Below are 19,064 nucleotides of genomic sequence, written 5' to 3' on the forward strand. Positions count from 1 at the left end.
TTTCTCAATAATAAAAACGAATGGCGTCTTGCCGCTTTATATATTTATTGAGGGGACCCTGCCCTACAATATATATAAAAGTGATGGAAATCTGTGATTCCCAAGTTTGACACTCCCCTTGTTAGAGCATATACCATGGAGGTAGCCTGGTATACCCTTTCGTGTAAATGGAAAACGGCACAGAGAGGGGAATACTAAACGAGAGTACCTTTGTCTCGCACGCTCGCGATTGATTGCTGTAGAAAGAGAGAAATACTCATCTTACTATGTTCCTCTCTTTCGCACTCGGGAACACTTTTTCCGCCGCCAGGCTTCCTCCATGGCATATGCTCTAAGGTCTGTGTACACTTGGGGTCAATGAATCTGAGACGGCTAATTTTTTCCACTAGACAGTTATGTTGGCAACACAAAGAAACCTACAGCGCTACAGTCGGCCGAGCGCGAAACAAACTCAATCTCAATAAATATAATATAACCTTAGGATATGTGTCAATCACTGAACTCTAAAGTTCAGTCGTGTCAATCTAGCAAGTCATCATCCCCGCGGTATTTTAAGATTAGATTCGACGGTCATGGGTTATATTATGTTTGCTGAGATTGAGTTTGTTTAGCGCTCGGCCGACTATGGCGCTGTAAATTTCTCTGTGTTGCCAACATAACTGTCTAGTGTAAGAAGAGATAATGACTTGTTGGATTGACATGTCAATTCTAAGGTTAGATTCGGCAGAAATAACGATTTGTTGACGTGTCAATCCAACACGGTATTCTAAGGTTAGATTCGGTGATCATGGATTATGTTGTGTTTATTGAGATTGAGTTTGTTTCGCGCTTGGCCGACTATGGCGCTGTAGGTTTCTCTGTGTTGCCAACATAACTGTCTAGTGTATAAAACTAGCCGTCTCAGATTCATTGTCCCCAAGTGTACGTACATAAGTAAAGATTGAATCTATACGCATCTTTGATACAGATTTTATGATATTGAGCAACGCGTGAAGCTGCGCAATTGAATCCAGTATCGAGAGGCAATAGTGAAATTTAATAGGCTGAGTGACCGACTAAGCATGGGCAAAATAATTAAACTATTGGCTGGCAAAATCGTACCGCAGTGATATTTTCGTTTGCAAGGCAGGGGAGCTAACTTACTCAAAGTGGAGCATGAGATGTCTAACTCTCCTCCATCAAATGGCAATTTGAAATTATGTCGTTACAATGGCTCGTAGTAGTCATCAGTGAGCAGGTAGTTAACTACTTAAATAATATTTAACCAACATTTTCAAATTAGCACATCAAATATTCTCTGACCTGAGACCTGATTGACCTAAAAAATTTCGGATCGGTTACATAATCTTCATACGTCACGTTTGATAGTTAAAGCTCGAGGTGGTCAATCTGCATAAAAATTCGGAAAAGCTCGCGCAAGCGCAGTCGGACGCTCAATCTGCTAAGTTTCATCGCTTCTTGTCGGTCTGTGAAATTGGTTGAGTTGAGTGTCATAAAATCAAAATGGGTCTTGCGACTTACGTGTGGAGGTGTTTTGAGAGATGTGAGAGGCCTCCCCTCAAGGTTCCCACTCACCTGGAAATAACCAGGACAACAATTTCACGACCGCTACACGAAATTGATCAATTAATAATTAAATTCAAAAGAAGACAGATATTCTACGTAAAAAAAGAATATATCTGATGAGTGGGAACCCTGTTAAAAATAAATCGTAAATAAAAACCTCATACATAGTTATAACACGGGTTCGGTAAATAAATCTTTTCAAAACACCAAAAAATATAGTCGAAGAAAAGTAAGAGTAAAATACCAAGATTAACAATAGTGCTCATAATCATAAAAATATAAATAACTCATACAAATAATAATTTTTGCGAAACGTGAACTCTCGCCAACAGAATATCCTGAAGGCGGACTTGAAGATTTATTGAACCTATAACGACGTACAAGATTGTACGATATCGGTTGATACCTGAAATTTAAGATTAAGACCAACCAATGGAAATTGTGATCTTTGGCAAGGGAGAAATAACTCGAGATTTGAGTGACACAATGATTTTTTGAGTTAAATTAATTTAAAATAATCCATGTCATTCAACTTGAATTTTCTATTTCAGATAAATTTCTTGAAATCAACTTAATTCATTGAAATTAATGAATTTCAATTTTTATTTTCTCGATAATTCTCGATAAATCTCTTTACCTCGAGTGAGTTTAAAAAAATTTCAATTTATTCGCTCGCATTTCCTGTTAATTGAAATAATTTTTTTTTTAATTCTACGTTAAGGGGGTCATCTAGTTAGGCGCAGATGTATATTCGAGTGAACTAGGACAATTGTGATTGCTTTGGTAGTTTTTTTATGAACTAAACAAATGGGAAAAATGCAAATTAAAATTTTGTTCTATCGAACTGTGTAAAAATATTAAATTCAAAGATTTTGAGTTCATTCTACTTCATTTCATAGTCACAAGCCTAAAGACTGAAATTCCGTTCGTTTTTCTGATTTTAGATGAGCAGAACAGCCGGATTCATGTCAACACTCTAACAAATTTTTTTTACATATGCTCCTATCGGGCAGTATACATTAGATTATATTCAACAGTTCGTCTCCAAAAAATGTACAAGGTTTGTTCAAATGGCAATAAATATAATGTAAAAAGTCTGACAAATTTTATTTCAATGGTTTGTCTTAGAAAATTACCCAAAAAACCTTAAAAAAAAAAATAGCCTTCACACTAGACGACTCCCTTCATTTTTTTATTTCAATTTAATTTTTGGTTTTCTCTGAACATATAATGCTGGCACGAACCAAATTGATTCAAATCAACTTGATTTCATTTTTAATAATTCAGTTAACTTTCATTAATTCAGGTGAATTATAATCAACTCACAAACCTATTGACATGTCAATTCAAGTCGTTTCCCCCTCGATCTTTGGTGTAACAATTGCATTGTCGTCAAACTGAAAAATGGATTTATATGAATAATATCACAACGTAACGTACGTTGATAAATTTCCACCCTAATAGAAATGGTACCTAATGTATATAAAATTGGTAATATTTCAATAATAGCTTGAAAAATTAGGTCAGTTTCCAATAACGAACGTTAACGTAATGAAATATTAAGAATAGAAAATCCGTTTTTGCAATATCAGAGTGAGTTTACAGGATTCAAGTATCAAATACTAAATGTGTACACTTTTCTGGTTTACTGAATTTTACGACCCTAAACTTACAAAATACCGAATTTTCTTGAACCGGTATGGTTACATTAACGTCCGAAATTCACCTTTAAACCGAAACGGGCTCACAGATCGAAATATACTTTGATGATCTGACATCGGAATGTATCCGTGTATATGAATGTAAGTTCAAATAATTTCAGAAATATTGAAAAATACTACGAGAGGCAAATTCTCACTGATTTTACCCTGTATACAAGTATGATGCGAATGTGATATTTCGTCATAGTAGGCGTAAAATACGCTCGAATATGCGCCATTTGCATGCATAAAGTTGAATTTTCTTTACATCCAGTAAGCGTAAAGTAATAAATTTAAATTGATTAAAAAGCGTGATTTAACGTGAAACAAATGATTGCACGCAATATAACGCCATCTGGTAACTACCACAGAAACTAATTGGTAAAATGCGTGTATACACATTTCACAAATGATATCAAACTCAAATGAATACAACGCTATCCCGAAGCGCATCGCACGATAAAATGACCGCTGGTGTGTCTTGGCAGTTCGCGTCATAGCGTGATAGCAATAGCTTTTAATTAAATAGTTATTTTCGCGATTTTAAATAGCAATTGAGGAAGATCAAAGTGCAGACGGTGTAGACTTTATCCCTTTGAAATTACTCGCGGCTGTCAATAAGAATAAGAATTATATTTAATAAAATTTACTTTCGTTCAATAATAGATTTACTTTACTTATTTTTATTCTCTCATTGCTTTTTTCAATTTCTCACAGAATATTTTTGACTACAAGCCGCCAACCCCCCCCCCCCCCCCCCCTGCCAGGGGCTGCCCGTTGGACCCCCTCTCCCGCTCTGATCTCGCAGCTTTTCTTTTTTATTATTCGTTTCAATTAATGTTCCACCAAATGCTTTTTCCTCCGACCTTGATTGCGTACTTTCCATATACTATGACGAAATAGTACATTCTGTATCTAGGGCGGAAAGTGAGCGATTGACGCGAGTGCGAGGATCAGCTGAAATTCGCACGCGCGTATATCGCTTTTCGCGCATGGTGCACACGATACTTTTTGTCCACAACCTGTACCGAAAGTTTGCCTTTGAGTGAAACAGAGAAGCGGTATACCACTTCATTTTGCGCCCGGCATTCGTCGAAGCGGTCGCAAAAACATTTTACGATACGCTATTTGTGTTCGCCAGCATTTTGCGCCCGCTCATTTGTCAACGCACGGGAAATAGTGTTTTTCGATACTAGTGCGCGAAGGTGGCAATGCTCGCACAAGCGTGAAGGCGCAGCACGAGCCCGGAGACGAGTTGAAGGGCGAGTGTGGCGCATTCACGCGAGATAGGTACTGCCAACTTTCGCGCGTGTATCGAACTCTATTTTTTGCTACACCTGTAATGGAAAGTCCGACATACACGATTATGTTTACACGAAACCACGGCACGATGTCTGTTCAGTGACGATGTCGAGCACGGCAAAGAGTGACAAACTATTCCGTCGGTGGCGCTAGTGCAGCTGTTCGCGAAATGCGCAACTGTGGATAAAAGCGCGACCGTCTTTTTCGCACACCGCTAGCAATGTGCGAAGGTTTATCTTATACCGCCGGCAATGTGCGAAGGTTTTTTTCTCACACCGCTAGCGATGCGCGAAAGTTTTTCCCGCATGTGTGTATAAAAGACTACTTTCGGTGCTTGTAAATGGTGCATAAAAATGGACTTTCCATGCAGGTGTTGCAAAAAAGTCATTTTGCGCGCACTTTACATGCACGAAAAATCATACTTTCGGCGCAGGTTGTACAAAAAATATTGTTCACACCACGGGCCTAAACCTTTGCACTGCGGGTTCAACTTTACGCCCTAGATACGAAAACTATTATTACTGATAGCTCATTTGCAAATACGTATAAAAGTTCCATGATAATCTAACACTATTTTCATGTAAAACTTTTCAAGTTTTCTACCGTCTTTTAAGGATAATTATCCAGACTTGTTACGTTTATATCAGGGGAATCCGGGTTATCATTTCACCCACCTTTAAACGCTCACCACTCTCATTTCAATGAAATAATATAAGCATTTTGTAACACTGTCAAATAGAGATAATTTCACATCTTTTATTCTCAATTTTGTTTTCTGTTTCAGAGTTGTACGCACCATTTACTATTGACCAATTTTATTATTATTTTCTTATTAAATAAAAGGACGAACGTAAAATAATTAGTCACTAAATTCTTAACTGATGTTGAAAAAAATACATTCGAATTATCAAATGATCGCAATTGTATAGATTTATAGAGGATTTATTTAGAAACAAAACTAGGTCGAATTATTCTAAATTCGATGAGTGATGTCCTTTTTTCATTTATTCCAAAGTTTGAATATTGCACAATATTCAACAGTATAAAAGGGTACGTTTTACAATTTTTGTTATTATTTTGGAATGAAAATCTGTCTCAAACGACGCTCTTAAGTGGCTGTAATTCTTATGGAACGACAATGTTGTGTCAGAAAGAGCAGCAAGTAAGCCCAGCGAGTTTAATCATTGCACTAAACGAAGCGCCAAAAAATGTTCTTAATAAATATTGGCAAGAAAGGAAAGTAAACGCGATCATGAAGGATGCCATGGTCTGTAATTTTTAAGGTGGAAATTTGTATTCAACATTACATTAGAATTGCGCTAGCTACTAAATTTTTTTTTGTCAGTGATGCCGAGGTTTTTATCATAGTCGAAATAATTAGCATTTAACACGTTCGGTAAGGACTGACTGCAGTCCCGCATCCTTCTGGGGATGGATCGACAGATATTAATCGTCTGAATCAAAACTTGGGAAAAGAGGAAAAATTGTTTGAAAAATGTCCAGTAGTGATATTTGCACCAGTAGAACAAAACAAATTTGAGCAAATTCGTATAGCACAAGGTGAAGTATCAATCGTATTAGAAAAGGATTTACAATCAGAACGTTGAAAATTTTATCGGGATGATTTTGTTCATGACAGAGATTTTCAGATCTCTGGAGTGAATAAAAATAGATTTGTGTAACTGTGGTACAGCAGATTTTTTTCGATAATTACATTTGTACGAATCTCTGTGCAACGTGCGAAATAAACCTAAAAATATTAGAACTGGATGAAAAACGGCTGAATTTGATCAATTTGGATGTACTTACTAATTATAAAATCTTTTTCCAAATTGTTGATATCTTGACTTGTGTTATTAGAATTTGCCCGAATTTAATTTTATCACATAGACGTCATTTTGTTTCATGCGTATTCCTTACCATTGACGCAAATAACATTGTTGGAGATTTATTAGACAGTTTTTTATCTTTTCCCAAGATTAGATTTAGACGGTCCAGTCAATTCACCCTTCATCCGTGTCCACAGAAGATTGATTTCTTTGACACCGTGATTATAGATGAAGATGATCATGATTACCTACTTGCCTCCCTTTTCAATCCACGATGGTAAAAAAATAAACAACCAACCTTATTCAGTTTGATGATCACAGTTGCCAAAACGATGCATCAAAAATTTTAAAACTGGTTCACTGGCCACTAGCCTGTACGAATTGATAATTAACTCGAAATATTTCAATTAACTGGGATTATCGTTATGAAGACTCACAATGATCAAGTTTTCTCTGTTCAGAGGCTGCGTTTTTTTAATTACGTTTGATTCGATTGACTTCGGTTACACCATTGAAAACATAATCTCATTACTTTTTCATGCGTTGAAAATGCTTTTGATAGAACTACTCTGTATTATGTTGTGTCATATTTTTAAGACATCCACCACCAGTTGTATTGCTGTAGTATTCGTGCTAATTGTAAGATAGAAATATTTACTCTTAATATAAGACAGTGTTGTAAGGAAAAAATCGACCCTGAATAATCAAATAATTTGAGAATGAACAAGTCTGACTGCAGTTAATTTTTTTCACTTTTCAAAGAATACGCCAATCAAATCTTCTCTGTTCCCGAATAATGGAGCTAAAGTGTCGAAAATTTTGGCAACTGTGAAGAGGCTGATTACCGATTGATAGGCAAAAAACCGATGCCTGAAGAGATTGGCCAGTGCCGGATTTAGGAGGGGGGGGGGGGGGGCTCCACAATTTTTGGTAAAATTTGCTAGCAAATGGTATGTAAAATTACTCTTCTGACAAAAAAAAATTTGACAGTGAAATATGTATAAAGAAATTTTTCTGTATGGACGTTTGTGATCAACTCTCTGAGGAAATCCAACTAATCTGTGATATGTGTTATATTTCCCATTGCTTGGTCTCTCGCGATATTTATTAATTTCAAGTAAAAAAATTATATTTTTCTTCAAGTACACTTCAAGACAGTGCATTCAGTATTATATCGGTTCATTCTATTCGATTCTAGCTATCGTTGGATAAATATCTTCACTTGAGCCAACGTGGATAATGGTTATACATGCATACGTGTGTTATCATTTGTCACAGATTATTGGCTGTAGCAAATAAACTGCAAATCTCTAGCACGAGTGATAGAAAGAAAGTTGAAGCTATCTGTCAAAGTTAGTAGTCGAATGTACCGAATGCTGATTAAAAATTAGGTAGTAAAGCTTGACAGTCAGAATTTTGTCATGGAAAGAAATTTAACGTGTTTAGTTGCTATGTCTGGCTGCTAATTTCACAAAAGGTTCCTGTTCAAGTACCACAGTTTGTTTACTTGGCATGGAATAACCCGTTTTCAGAATTGATTCTAGAATAATCACAACTTTGAAAGATCTATAATAATTAATTACCTCGATGCTGTAAAAATCTATCTTTCACAGGGTGGCGACAATTTTGCTCAAAGAAAATTCCCTGACTTTTCCCGACAAAAAATTCCGGATCCCCTTTTCGTTTTCCCACGAAACTCAGGTAATGTTAGGCAGCTTTTATGATAAAGAGCTTCCAGAAGTTGCGCTCCTTGAATACATGAATTTGGATCTAAAAAATACATAGTATTGATTTGTTTCATACAAGTAATTAGAAATTGAACAATACCATTTCCGAAAGTTAGCTTAGCTGAATTCACGAAGCATAGCTAAAGTTTAAAACGATTTGTAAAGAAAGTATGTTTTTCCCTATGGTTCGTCATAGTTCCCCGATTTTGTCAATAGTCAAAATTCTCTGACTATTCCGGTTTTCCCGGTCAGTCGCCACCCTGTTTCAAGACTGGATAAAATATTTTGCATAACTATAATGCAAGAAGCGATTTATCTACAAAGCTGTTTATGGTATTTGCATATGTAAATGTACATGTTTACAAACAAATATACTCAACATAACGCTTGAGGTAATGTGCAGAAGTATTCTAGCTCGCAGGCCTACAAATAAACCAACAGCTTTATTGTATTGTTAGTTACTAGTTAACCGAGGGGTTCAGGCTCCGTAATCTTATGTAATCCGCTTGTATCCCTCATATTATATTGAAAATCATTGAAAAGATTGCAATCTTTCTAATCCCTTTGATTCTTATAATCACTTGTAATCTGTGCAATCTGTGTAATCTTACTGTAATCTTTGCAATTCCTGCAAGTTCTGTAATCAACTTGTAGTTTTTATAATCATATTCAGTGTACGCCATTTTTATATAGCGATTTTAGATTTCTATCTATCTAACTTGCTTTTGGGAACAAATCTGCCATGTTTTTCACGTTATATTCATTGGCTTTTTTAAACTGTTTACGTTCTAAATAATTATAATCTCAATTTACTCACTTCGGCGCTAGATCCGCATATCTTGAATCGTGGTTGGACGAGCTTTGATGAGCATCGGACACCCTTTCTCGATCACTATATGCAACCGCAGGTCCGTCGTAGCTTTCAACATAGGGTGCCGGATGGTGCCTACTGTGAGCACCATGTTTTTTATCGTGAACACTGTAATTGAATGGAAAAAAGATGTGTAGTTGCATTTTCAATTAAACCCCTTGTCATCATGCAAGCTAGCACTACCATATAAATTATGAAATGGATTGTACGAGTAAGTATATTTAATCTGGTGGTCGTTTCGCAATGCGGGGTAAAAAAGAAAGTGATCGAAAAAATCGGGATCATTTACATCGAATAGTGGTGAGAAATATTTTACAAGGTACGTATTTGACAAGATGACTAACCATACCTTGATGAAAATTTACTACTGCGCTATCGGGTTATTTAACAATAAGTACCACGTTAAAAAAAAGATTGTTGGAAAATTGATTGAAAATGAATAATCTGGATTAGTTTCCAATAATATTTTTTGTCTCCTGTCAGTTTTTTACCGTAATGTTCAATTTTTATACCAATTTTCGCCACTATACCAGTCATGCAAAATTGGAGTATGTGCTAATGAAATACCATTTGTGCAAAATAACAACTACATTTGAAATGAAACCTAATTGTGATGACATATCATTATCAATTGTAATGAAGATTTGATTTCGTTGGATCAATTGTAATGTCGATATACATAGAATATTCATTTTTTTCTTCGGTGTATTGTTATTCTAGAATTATCATCAACTGGATTTCAGAGGAAGGCGAATGAATTACGATAGTTTCAATATTATTGGGAATGTGCATTATCAAATTTAATAACAAACTCTAAAAAAAAAAATACTACTCAAACCAACAGCGAGAACTTATTAGTCTAGTGAAAGCTGAAACTCGACATTACTGGAGATCAGTACACTGAAAAAACTGTACCATCCATTTTACTAAAAATTCATTATAAACCATTGTCCTCTCAGAGTCATAGAACTTTTTTTTATAACACTGAAAAATGCACTTATACAAACTACTTTTTTATGCTGTCTGGTATTATACTTAAATTGCTGTTGGTTTAACTATAATATTTTCTAGTTGCACTGGGCATATCGTTTTTTTTCAAACAAATTAATTACTGGAAATCAGTAATTATAGGACGAATTCCAGTAATATTAGAGAAAGCCTGTAAAATGAAAAATAATTTGTGTGATAGATATTTACATATGAGTATATCAAAAAAATAGAACAAAATAATTGTTCTAAGCATGAATGTTAAAAGTGTACAACATAGCCAAGTGTAAGATTGATTTTATTCAGTAAAACATGGTATTTGTAAAAAAAAAAGAAAGATAACTTTATTTCGAGGAAAATAAAACTAAGTAAATATATATAAATAATACTCCTTTCATTTACAAGCATTATTCATCAACAGAATGTAACATTACAAGGGTAACATAAAATTAACGTGCAAGTATATTACGTACAAATATAAATATGCAATGAAAGTAAATGTCAGAGGCTTCTCATACAGAAGATTTACAATTCTCAAATACGTGCATACATAATAATAACAACAATAATAACAATAACAATGGTAACAGTTTAATTTGTGAAAATTTCGTGCTTAAAACTTTATTTTGTTACTTTGCATACACGAAAACTGCTATAACGTAGTTTTATGAGGTACATATCACTACACAGCCAAAAACGGTAACCAATTGTCAAAAAAATTTTTCATTCCAGTTGCAACGTTGTACACATGCAACCGAAAATTGACATATTTGAAATTTTCGTCACTTCGCGTATTGACCGCACGCTGCATAAAATTTTTGAGAAACGATTTTTTTTAAATTTCAAGAGAAATATACACTATCCGTTTACGTGTGATTAATGATAGGAAAAAATTTGCTCGACGTCCTGTTTAGCAAAATCTGTAAAAGACAGTAGACTCTTATTGGAGTGTATTCAACACAATTAATGCGGGTGCAGAAACAGGATAGAAACGGATAGCGAACTGACTTTTCATATCAATCCGTGTCGGCATGATTTTTTTCTTTACCAGGGCGTGTCCTAAACTATCAACATGCTTGATGACATGCTACTGATTGACTTGTAAAAATACTTACTGGGCAAGGGGTATGTTATCCCTGTCAGCATATGCGTCATACAAATATTCACTGGAACGGAGTTTGAGTTAGCAGTTAGATTCCGATAGCCATTCCAGACATTAAACAACTATTTAATAACCTACTTGATTAACTTGATGGGATACGTATAATTTCCTAGTTGTTTATTTTACAGAAAGCAAAACAAAAAAAAAATGGGTGTTCAGTATAATATGCTAATTTTATAGATATACATAAAGTAGAGGATTGAAAAAAATTGAAGTAATCAATTATTGGCGTAAATGGTGTCACGCAAATGGAGCTTGGGAAATATAAAAATTATATTATAATCAAAGTTCAGAAGAGGAAATTCAGATCGATAAGGCGGTCACAAATTTTTGGGGAAAAAATAGAATGATATTTTTAGATTTTCCAGGATCTAAACCTGAAGAACCTAAAGAAAAAATTTTCTCAGTTCTAGTAAGTTACTAAAATCTAAATCGTTCAGCTTTTTAACTCACTTTTCGGTTCAAATGCGATTCGAATTGAAGAAAAAATGTACAAAAAAGTTCGTTTAAGCCAATTTGTTTCGTCCACGAAAAAAAGTTAACTTGTCACCTTGATATTTTCAGTTTTTTCCACGACCAAATTAATAATCCCCTGACAATTCCACGTTTTATGTAACCCGTTTTAAAAACCCTGACTTTTCGAGGTTTCCCAGGTTTTCCAGGTGTGTGGCTACCCTGATCGAATTAGAGCGAATGAAAATAAATGGTGTACAATGGATAGCAAATAATATTATATAATGGGGGATAAATATTTATAAAAAAGAGAAAATGAAAACGGTAACTTCAAAATGATCCAAGAAATTTTGATATACGCTGCATTGAAATTTTCTTGTCAACATTCTATAAAGTTTAAAATATTTTAATCACTAGCTGCCATACCATATCACTGTTTTTATACGCGTAAGAAAACAAAAAAACATTTCTTGTTTATTTCAACTTCGGTAAATAAAATTTAATACAAGTTACCTTTTTATCATAATGTGGACGTCAGCCGCCAATAGCGAGCCGTCGATTCACAAAAAGTTGTGATATACAGTGATTTTCACGAAAAAACTACTACTGTGAATTGGCGTTTCGCTATCGACATCTAGCGTCAGCCTAAGGAATGAATGAGTAATATGCAAAGTATTGAACCTCTGTGGAAAAACCATGGTGATGTAGATATCATACTTTTTTCCTATGGACATAATCTTGAACTGATTTAAAAGCCTATTCCGAAGGACTGATATTGATAATTTAAAATTACCCATGATGCTTCATTTCACCTACGATTAAACCGAACAGACAATCTGTAATTGGGACGAGTATAAATACATGTTACATTTGTGATTTGTAACCAGAGAAAAATAAAATACGACTTACATTTTCATTTATAGTTAAATTCAATATTATATACATATACATGGCGGTACTGGTGGTTGGTTGCTTTTGCTAACTCTTCTCAGTTTCGCTTTGTTTTGTGTCCTAATTCTTTGCTGATGCCAAAACTAATGTAAGTCGAGCTTACTATTAAATTGCGAGTTGTATTTTTTTCCTAAAAATTACTATTCTTGCCTTTATTATTGGTAATTATTTTGAACTTTCTTAATATAACAAATAATTCGCGTTGTGCTTACTTTGATTTGCAATCCCAGACGTGAAATGCTTCATGTGCAAGAACAAAGATGAAAACTTGGCTATCGATAAAGCTACACGCTGCACGTCCTGTGATGCCTGCTTTCATAAATCCTGTGCCGTTCGTGTTTCGCTTAATAGGCGTGATAATGAGAATATTTGTTATGCCAGAGAATGCTGGCAATGCTGGAAATATAACTAAACTGGTGAGGCAGCGCTCTCAGCCAGTGAAGGAGTTGGATAAAGCTGATGATTCTGACATTTTTTCACATCTCGATCTTTTTTTGCACGGTCTCTGGAAGCGCATTGGTAAACATATTGTTACTAAGCTGATGTTCTTTCTGCCCTGGATGATCGGATCGACTACGTAGAGGATAGAATGAAAATCCTGAATACCATAAGTTATATAAGATGTTCAATTTCCAATATTGTTATAGTTTACTTAAAGAAAGGCGATCTTTGTGTGAGACATTTTATGCTCGGGATGAGAATATTCACATCTGTAATGTTGAAGACTGTTTCTAGTGACCCCGAGTCATTTTTTCACTTTGTAAACTCGGTTAATAATAGCCGGTCCTTGCCTTCTTCAATGTCTGACGATTCTGATATTGCCAATGAGGGGCAACAAGTTGCTGAGCTATTTGCCAAAAAGTTTGGTAGTGTTTATGTAACGAGTGATCTCTTATCTACAAACGGTGATTTCGACTATCCAAATTGTGTTAATACGCTCCAGTTTAATGATGCGAGACTGCAGAGGCTATTTCTGATTTGAAAGTTCACCCGCTATTGGTCAAAAGGTCCTCATCTTTTTTTATCCCTATTTTAGCGCGAGTATTTAAGTTGTCATTAGCACTTGGGTATTTTCTGGGCTGTTGGAAACAGTGCTATGTCACACCGCTGTTTAAAAGGTGTCATTGCTCTAATATAATCAACTATATGCCTATAATCAAATGTATAATTTCTAAGCTCTTCGATAATCTAGTTTGTAACTCATTCACGCAGTTTTTTCAAAAGTTTATTATACATGAGTAGCAACATATCTTTGCATCCACACCGACTACATCATTCATAGTTTATGTAATGGAAACACAGTCGACTCTATTTACATTGACCTCGCCACTGCTTTTGACATTGTCAGCATAGAACTGCTTGTAAGGAAGCTTGCTGCCTATGATCTGGCGGGATCTTTGCTCCACTGGGTCAAACCATTTCTCAGTGATAGAGTTCAGTATTTGAAAGTTTTTAATGGTTTTTCTTCACCTATTAAGGTTACTTCTGGTGTAGGTCGAGGTGCACACCTTGGTCCTTTGTTTTTCCCAATCCATATCAACAATATTAGCCTGGTTCTATAGTCTATTGAGTTCTTATACTTTGCTGACAACGGCAAAATATTTAAGGCTACTACAAATCCGTATGACAGGATGACCTAGACTGCATGTTTTGTTGGTTCAGTCGTAACTGGTTAGTTTGCAATGTCGAAAAATGCTTCTGTCTAACATTTGATGAGCTTCTGTCGACTACTGACTTAAGCTATTACATGCTTAATAACTCGCCTTTGAAGCAGGTCAATGAAGCCAAGAACTTGGGGGTCTATTTTGACAGTTCGGCTATGTCGTTTCCAAATCTCGCAGGAAAATTAATTTTGTCAAGCGATTCTCTTCATCGTTTAAGAATGTTGCTACTTTTCGTTCACTTTATTATTCGTTCATTTTTCCCTATCTGGCTTATTGTTCTGTTATCTGGAGGCCCTGGACTTTCACTGCTCCCTATAATCTTGAAAAACTCAATCACTTTTTTTTTTTGCGGTTTGTGGCTTATAGAATTGGGATGCCCATGCATTTTCGTAATCATGACTACAGCATTGTTGCATCCACCCTGGGCATTCCTACACTGTCTTCTGCTATGTGCAGATTTGATGTGGTGTTTGCCTTTAAGTTTTGGGTAATAACATTGATTGTACTGAACTACTTTGTAAAATCTGTGTCTTTTTTTCCGGCTCGGTCTTTGCAGCACAACAATTATTTATTCTATCTTGATTATAATCATGACTCTCAATCGCCTATTTGTAGGCTTTCATCGCTCTGTAACGAAAATGCTCGACTGACTTGACATATATAACTCCACCTTGCATTTGGTCTCTCGTCACTCACGCATACTGTTTTCATGTAATTAGCGACTCTAATATACTATTTATTTACATGTTATTACGTATTTGTTCTTCCTATGTACCGCCATGTAAAATGCTTCGTTTTTTATTTTGTTATATTTGTACTATGTAAAAGGGTATTAACCATTAATACATAAATAAATAAATATAGGTTTATAATGCTTTCGTCCCACTTACAAAATAAAAATGTAATTTGTGATTTATTTATTTTACGTAAATAATAAAAAATCATAATTATACAGTGCTCGGCACTGTTTGTATTGCTCATTAAAATATGAAAAACACTCTTATTTTTCAACGTGAATTTATAACGCACTTATCTTAATATGTAAACTCCCTATAACTGGAGAGTGTTCAAAAATATAATACACAAAGCAACAACAACAAAAAATAATATCGAACAGTGAACAAACATGTGTTATCGATGAAAGATGAAGGGGTTTGGTATTTTTGATGTGGAATTAATGAGCGATCATAAGAGTTAAAAAAATAAATAAATAAGAAAAACCCAACCTTCTACTATTTATTATAAGAAACTAATATAAAACCCATGTCGTTATACTCAAAAGGAATAATTGCAAACGTACAAATTACACTAATCATCTATACAAGAAGTCATAAGCATAATCAGCTTACAAGCAACGTTGATAAGAATTAAGTACTCACGCTTCGACCAGTGGGCCTGGATATGGATCAGACTTCTGGTAAAGAGCACTGAGCTTAGCGCAGAGTATTATAGTCGGTATGAAGAGAACTAAGCACCATCCAACACTCGCCCAAAAACCGTTCTAAGCAGAAAAAAAATTAATCGTAAATAGCTAATTAGTACACCATAGTAAATATCTACTTTCAAGATTGCCATGTGATTAACAGAGTTAATGGATGGATTAAGAGGATATATTAAAAACTACGGTATATACCTAATTTTCGATTAAATCTTACAGGATGCTTCTTACGCTCATATTCGAGTTTAATGATTAATTATTTATTCAACGATTCAGTATACAAGGGAGATAGAAACGGAATATAATTTTGACCTACTCTTTTCAAATATTTAAGCTTATATTGAGAATAATAAGAAAATCTATCCATAACATCGATAAAACATCAACATCTTTTCTGTGCCCTCTGTTTTAAAAGTTTGAAAAAAAAAAATTTCGGAATCAGAGAATTCTTAAATACTTGAGTTTATAAAAAACGACCAGTAGCTAGTTACATTCAATAGTGGGAGAATGTAAAAATGTGGTAATTCATGTATTCTATGTCCAGTTTTGGAAGAAAATTCTTTACTGTAGAATGAATTTTCCCAAGGCGTACTGATAATAATATTGAACAATCATAAGAAATAAATAAAATTTTTACTTACAAATGGGTCCAAGATTTTGTTACATGAAGCAACGAGTGTTGCGTCGTACGCATTTGACACTGGGGCACATTTTCCAACTGTTTCCATGCCATTCGTAGCAACGAAATTCATAAAATCATCCACTAGGCTGAGGAATTTGTCTCCGAACTTTTTAGCAACCTATCATGTTGAAAGAAATATTTGTGATTATTAAGAGCCAGGTAATTCTGACCTTTGGAGATAATTTTTTAAATTTCTCTAATACTCTCTGAATGAGTGAAAGATGTGCGTTCTAAATATTTTTCTCCAAAGTTCTGTTAACCAAACGTTTACTCACATACTGAACATACTTCGGGCCCTCTTTGTTCAGTAACTTTTGTGCCTCGGTTGTCTCATTGACTAGATCATGTATCGCTTCCGTCATAGAGCTGTGATTAAACTTAATATGCTCTTGCAAAGTCAACGCATTGACGCTTAGTTGTTGGCTAAGCAACGTCATCGGGGTGACTAATGTTCTATGACATCGTTCCAAATTAATCGCATTGGTCTCAAGATTTCTTTTTATACCGTCATGTCCTTCCGGTAATTTTGCCGCCACATCTCTCAACTTGTTGGCGAGGTGTTCTAAGTTTAAATTCGTTATATTGTTTTCCAATAAGTCAGTGTACCGAGAGAACATGATTTCACTCAAACCACTCTGAGCCAAATCATTGAGCTTTGACCGAGCACTGTCACTCAAAATGACAACCCCTGGGGAAAGATTTATTTTTTTTCGTAATTGTTGGATTGTATTGTTGATGTCGTAACGTTCTGTATAAGTATGTAAGCTTGTCAAATCGATTAAGTTCTCAAGTTTTAAGACCTTGTAGAGAGTTTCGTTTGCATGGCACATACTGAAACAGATCGGAAAGATATAAGCATAATGTGGAGAAAAGTTGGAAGTACTACGTAGGAAGGAGGATTTTTCGCGTTTTGTACTCCACAGACAGAGGATATGCATGACTTACGTTATAATATAACTCATGTTAATATTCACATCAGGTTTATTTGGATACAGCTTTGATTTTATCTGAACAAAATCATCGACCAAATTGAACATCCGGTTGTCTTTGGGATTTTTTAGCGGCTCACAAACGCCGCGTTGAATGATAACACCGGTAACCATGTGAGCCACAGTCACAATCATTAAAATACTGGTCAATAGAAATATAATCCACACTGCCCTGTAAAGCACGAAAAGATTAATTGGTGATACACTAACACCAAATTTATGAAAGTCGACACGAATGGTGGCAGGACTAATTGTCGTTACACGTGTACTTACATCATCAAAAATCGTGCACCTGCGCCCTTATTGCAACAATCGTCTCCGTAACCATCGGGGCGTTTTCCACAAACACCGCAGAGTAAACCGAGCGTCAAGCAACATAGGACTGTCAGTAATATTCCAGATATCCCAAGTCCTACATAGTACCTGGAATAAGATAATCTTTTATGTTTCAACGATGTAAGAATTCAATATTTGTCTGAGATTTAAAATGATGAAGTCTTTCAGCTTTGAAAGCAAGAAGTTCGTTCCAAGGAAATTGTGCGACTTTTTGTGTTGACGGAAATTATGTAAAACGAAATTCCAAAGAGAAATAACTGGATTGTTTCAACAGTCCAGTTGTTTTTGTTTTATTAGCAGGCCATTATTAGAACATTTTCACATCAGACAGTTTAAGGGGATACTTTCTGGAAAAAAACTGTTTTCACATGCGTGAAAAAGTTCGAAAAATTGATGCATGTACTATTTTATACTAGAAAACATACCCGTATCCAAATAACGTTGAACTACGAACCGTTGAAGAGATGAGAATATATTTTTTTGCCTAAAAATTTGAATCTAAAAAAAATCTAACGCTCATTTTTTAGAATTTGTTTGCTGAATGCGTACACCAAATACCAGATGTCTGTATTCATTTTTGTAGAAGCGAAATCAATTTTAAGATTTCATAAATACATTATTGGTAACAATGATACTAGTTTTTAACATTAGTGTACGATTAAAAAAATATATGCTATCAACATTTTTTCCATACTTCGAAGATTGCTAACGTGATTCGAGCAGTGAAGAGGGTTATTTTTGGCATTTGCAGAAAAAACAAAACAGTTATATACAAAATTTGTAATTTGAACATAGAATGGTATTGGAAATATACGAATGGAACAAAGTCTTATCGAGTTTAGTTTGATTTATTTACGATGAGGACAAAATCAGTAATATCTGAAAATAATTAACTTTTGCGCAAACTCACTGTACTACAGTCGCTTGAGACTTTCCATAATCAATAAATGAAACTAAATTCGATTATTATTTTACTTTATTCTATTCCATTTTTAAATTACACATTTTTTATATAACTTTTGTTGGCCTTTCTACGGATACTAGGTAAAAAAAAGTAAACCTCTCTGTTCCCCGAAGTATGTTATTATTCTTCAAATAAAGAAAAACATGTTTGCCGCATGTTCTTGACAAAATCCATAACAAATATCATAATTTTTATCATCGGCCAGGAGTGCATTTTCCGTATATGAAAGTCTGAAAAATGGATTCGCTGGGAGAAAAATCAATAGACATCTGAAATTTGGTGTACCCGTTCAGTAAACGTATTCCAAAAAATGTGCATGGAATTTTTAAGTAAAAAAATTATCTTATCTCTTGAATGGTTCGTGATTCATCGGTAATCGTATACGCGTATGTTTCCAGTACAAAATAGTATTCAAACATGAATTTTTTCGAATTTTTATCACC

The 19,064-nt window shown here is 34.8% G+C and overlaps 1 protein-coding gene across 8 annotated transcripts in view; it reads right to left on the bottom strand.

Annotated features, from left to right (window-relative positions):
• LOC107219509 (prominin-like protein) overlaps positions 1-19,064 on the bottom strand; it is a 55,191-nt gene that overhangs the window by 5,079 nt on the left and 31,048 nt on the right. For 3 of the 8 annotated variants that reach the window (XM_015657752.2, XM_015657751.2, XM_046735104.1), the window contains 7 exons: positions 17,595-17,744; positions 17,278-17,493; positions 16,608-17,163; positions 16,292-16,450; positions 15,592-15,713; positions 11,098-11,148; positions 8,942-9,103 (listed from right to left, as the gene is read on the bottom strand). In XM_015657752.2, the coding sequence (XP_015513238.1) occupies positions 8,942-9,103; positions 11,098-11,148; positions 15,592-15,713; positions 16,292-16,450; positions 16,608-17,163; positions 17,278-17,493; positions 17,595-17,744 (1,416 nt within the window). The other 5 variants (XR_006903500.1, XM_046735106.1, XM_046735105.1 and 2 more) reach the window with 5 other exon arrangements.

The sequence above is a fragment of the Neodiprion lecontei genome, chromosome 3, assembly GCF_021901455.1.
Source record: "Neodiprion lecontei isolate iyNeoLeco1 chromosome 3, iyNeoLeco1.1, whole genome shotgun sequence".
NCBI classification, from domain to species: Eukaryota; Metazoa; Arthropoda; class Insecta; order Hymenoptera; family Diprionidae; genus Neodiprion; species Neodiprion lecontei.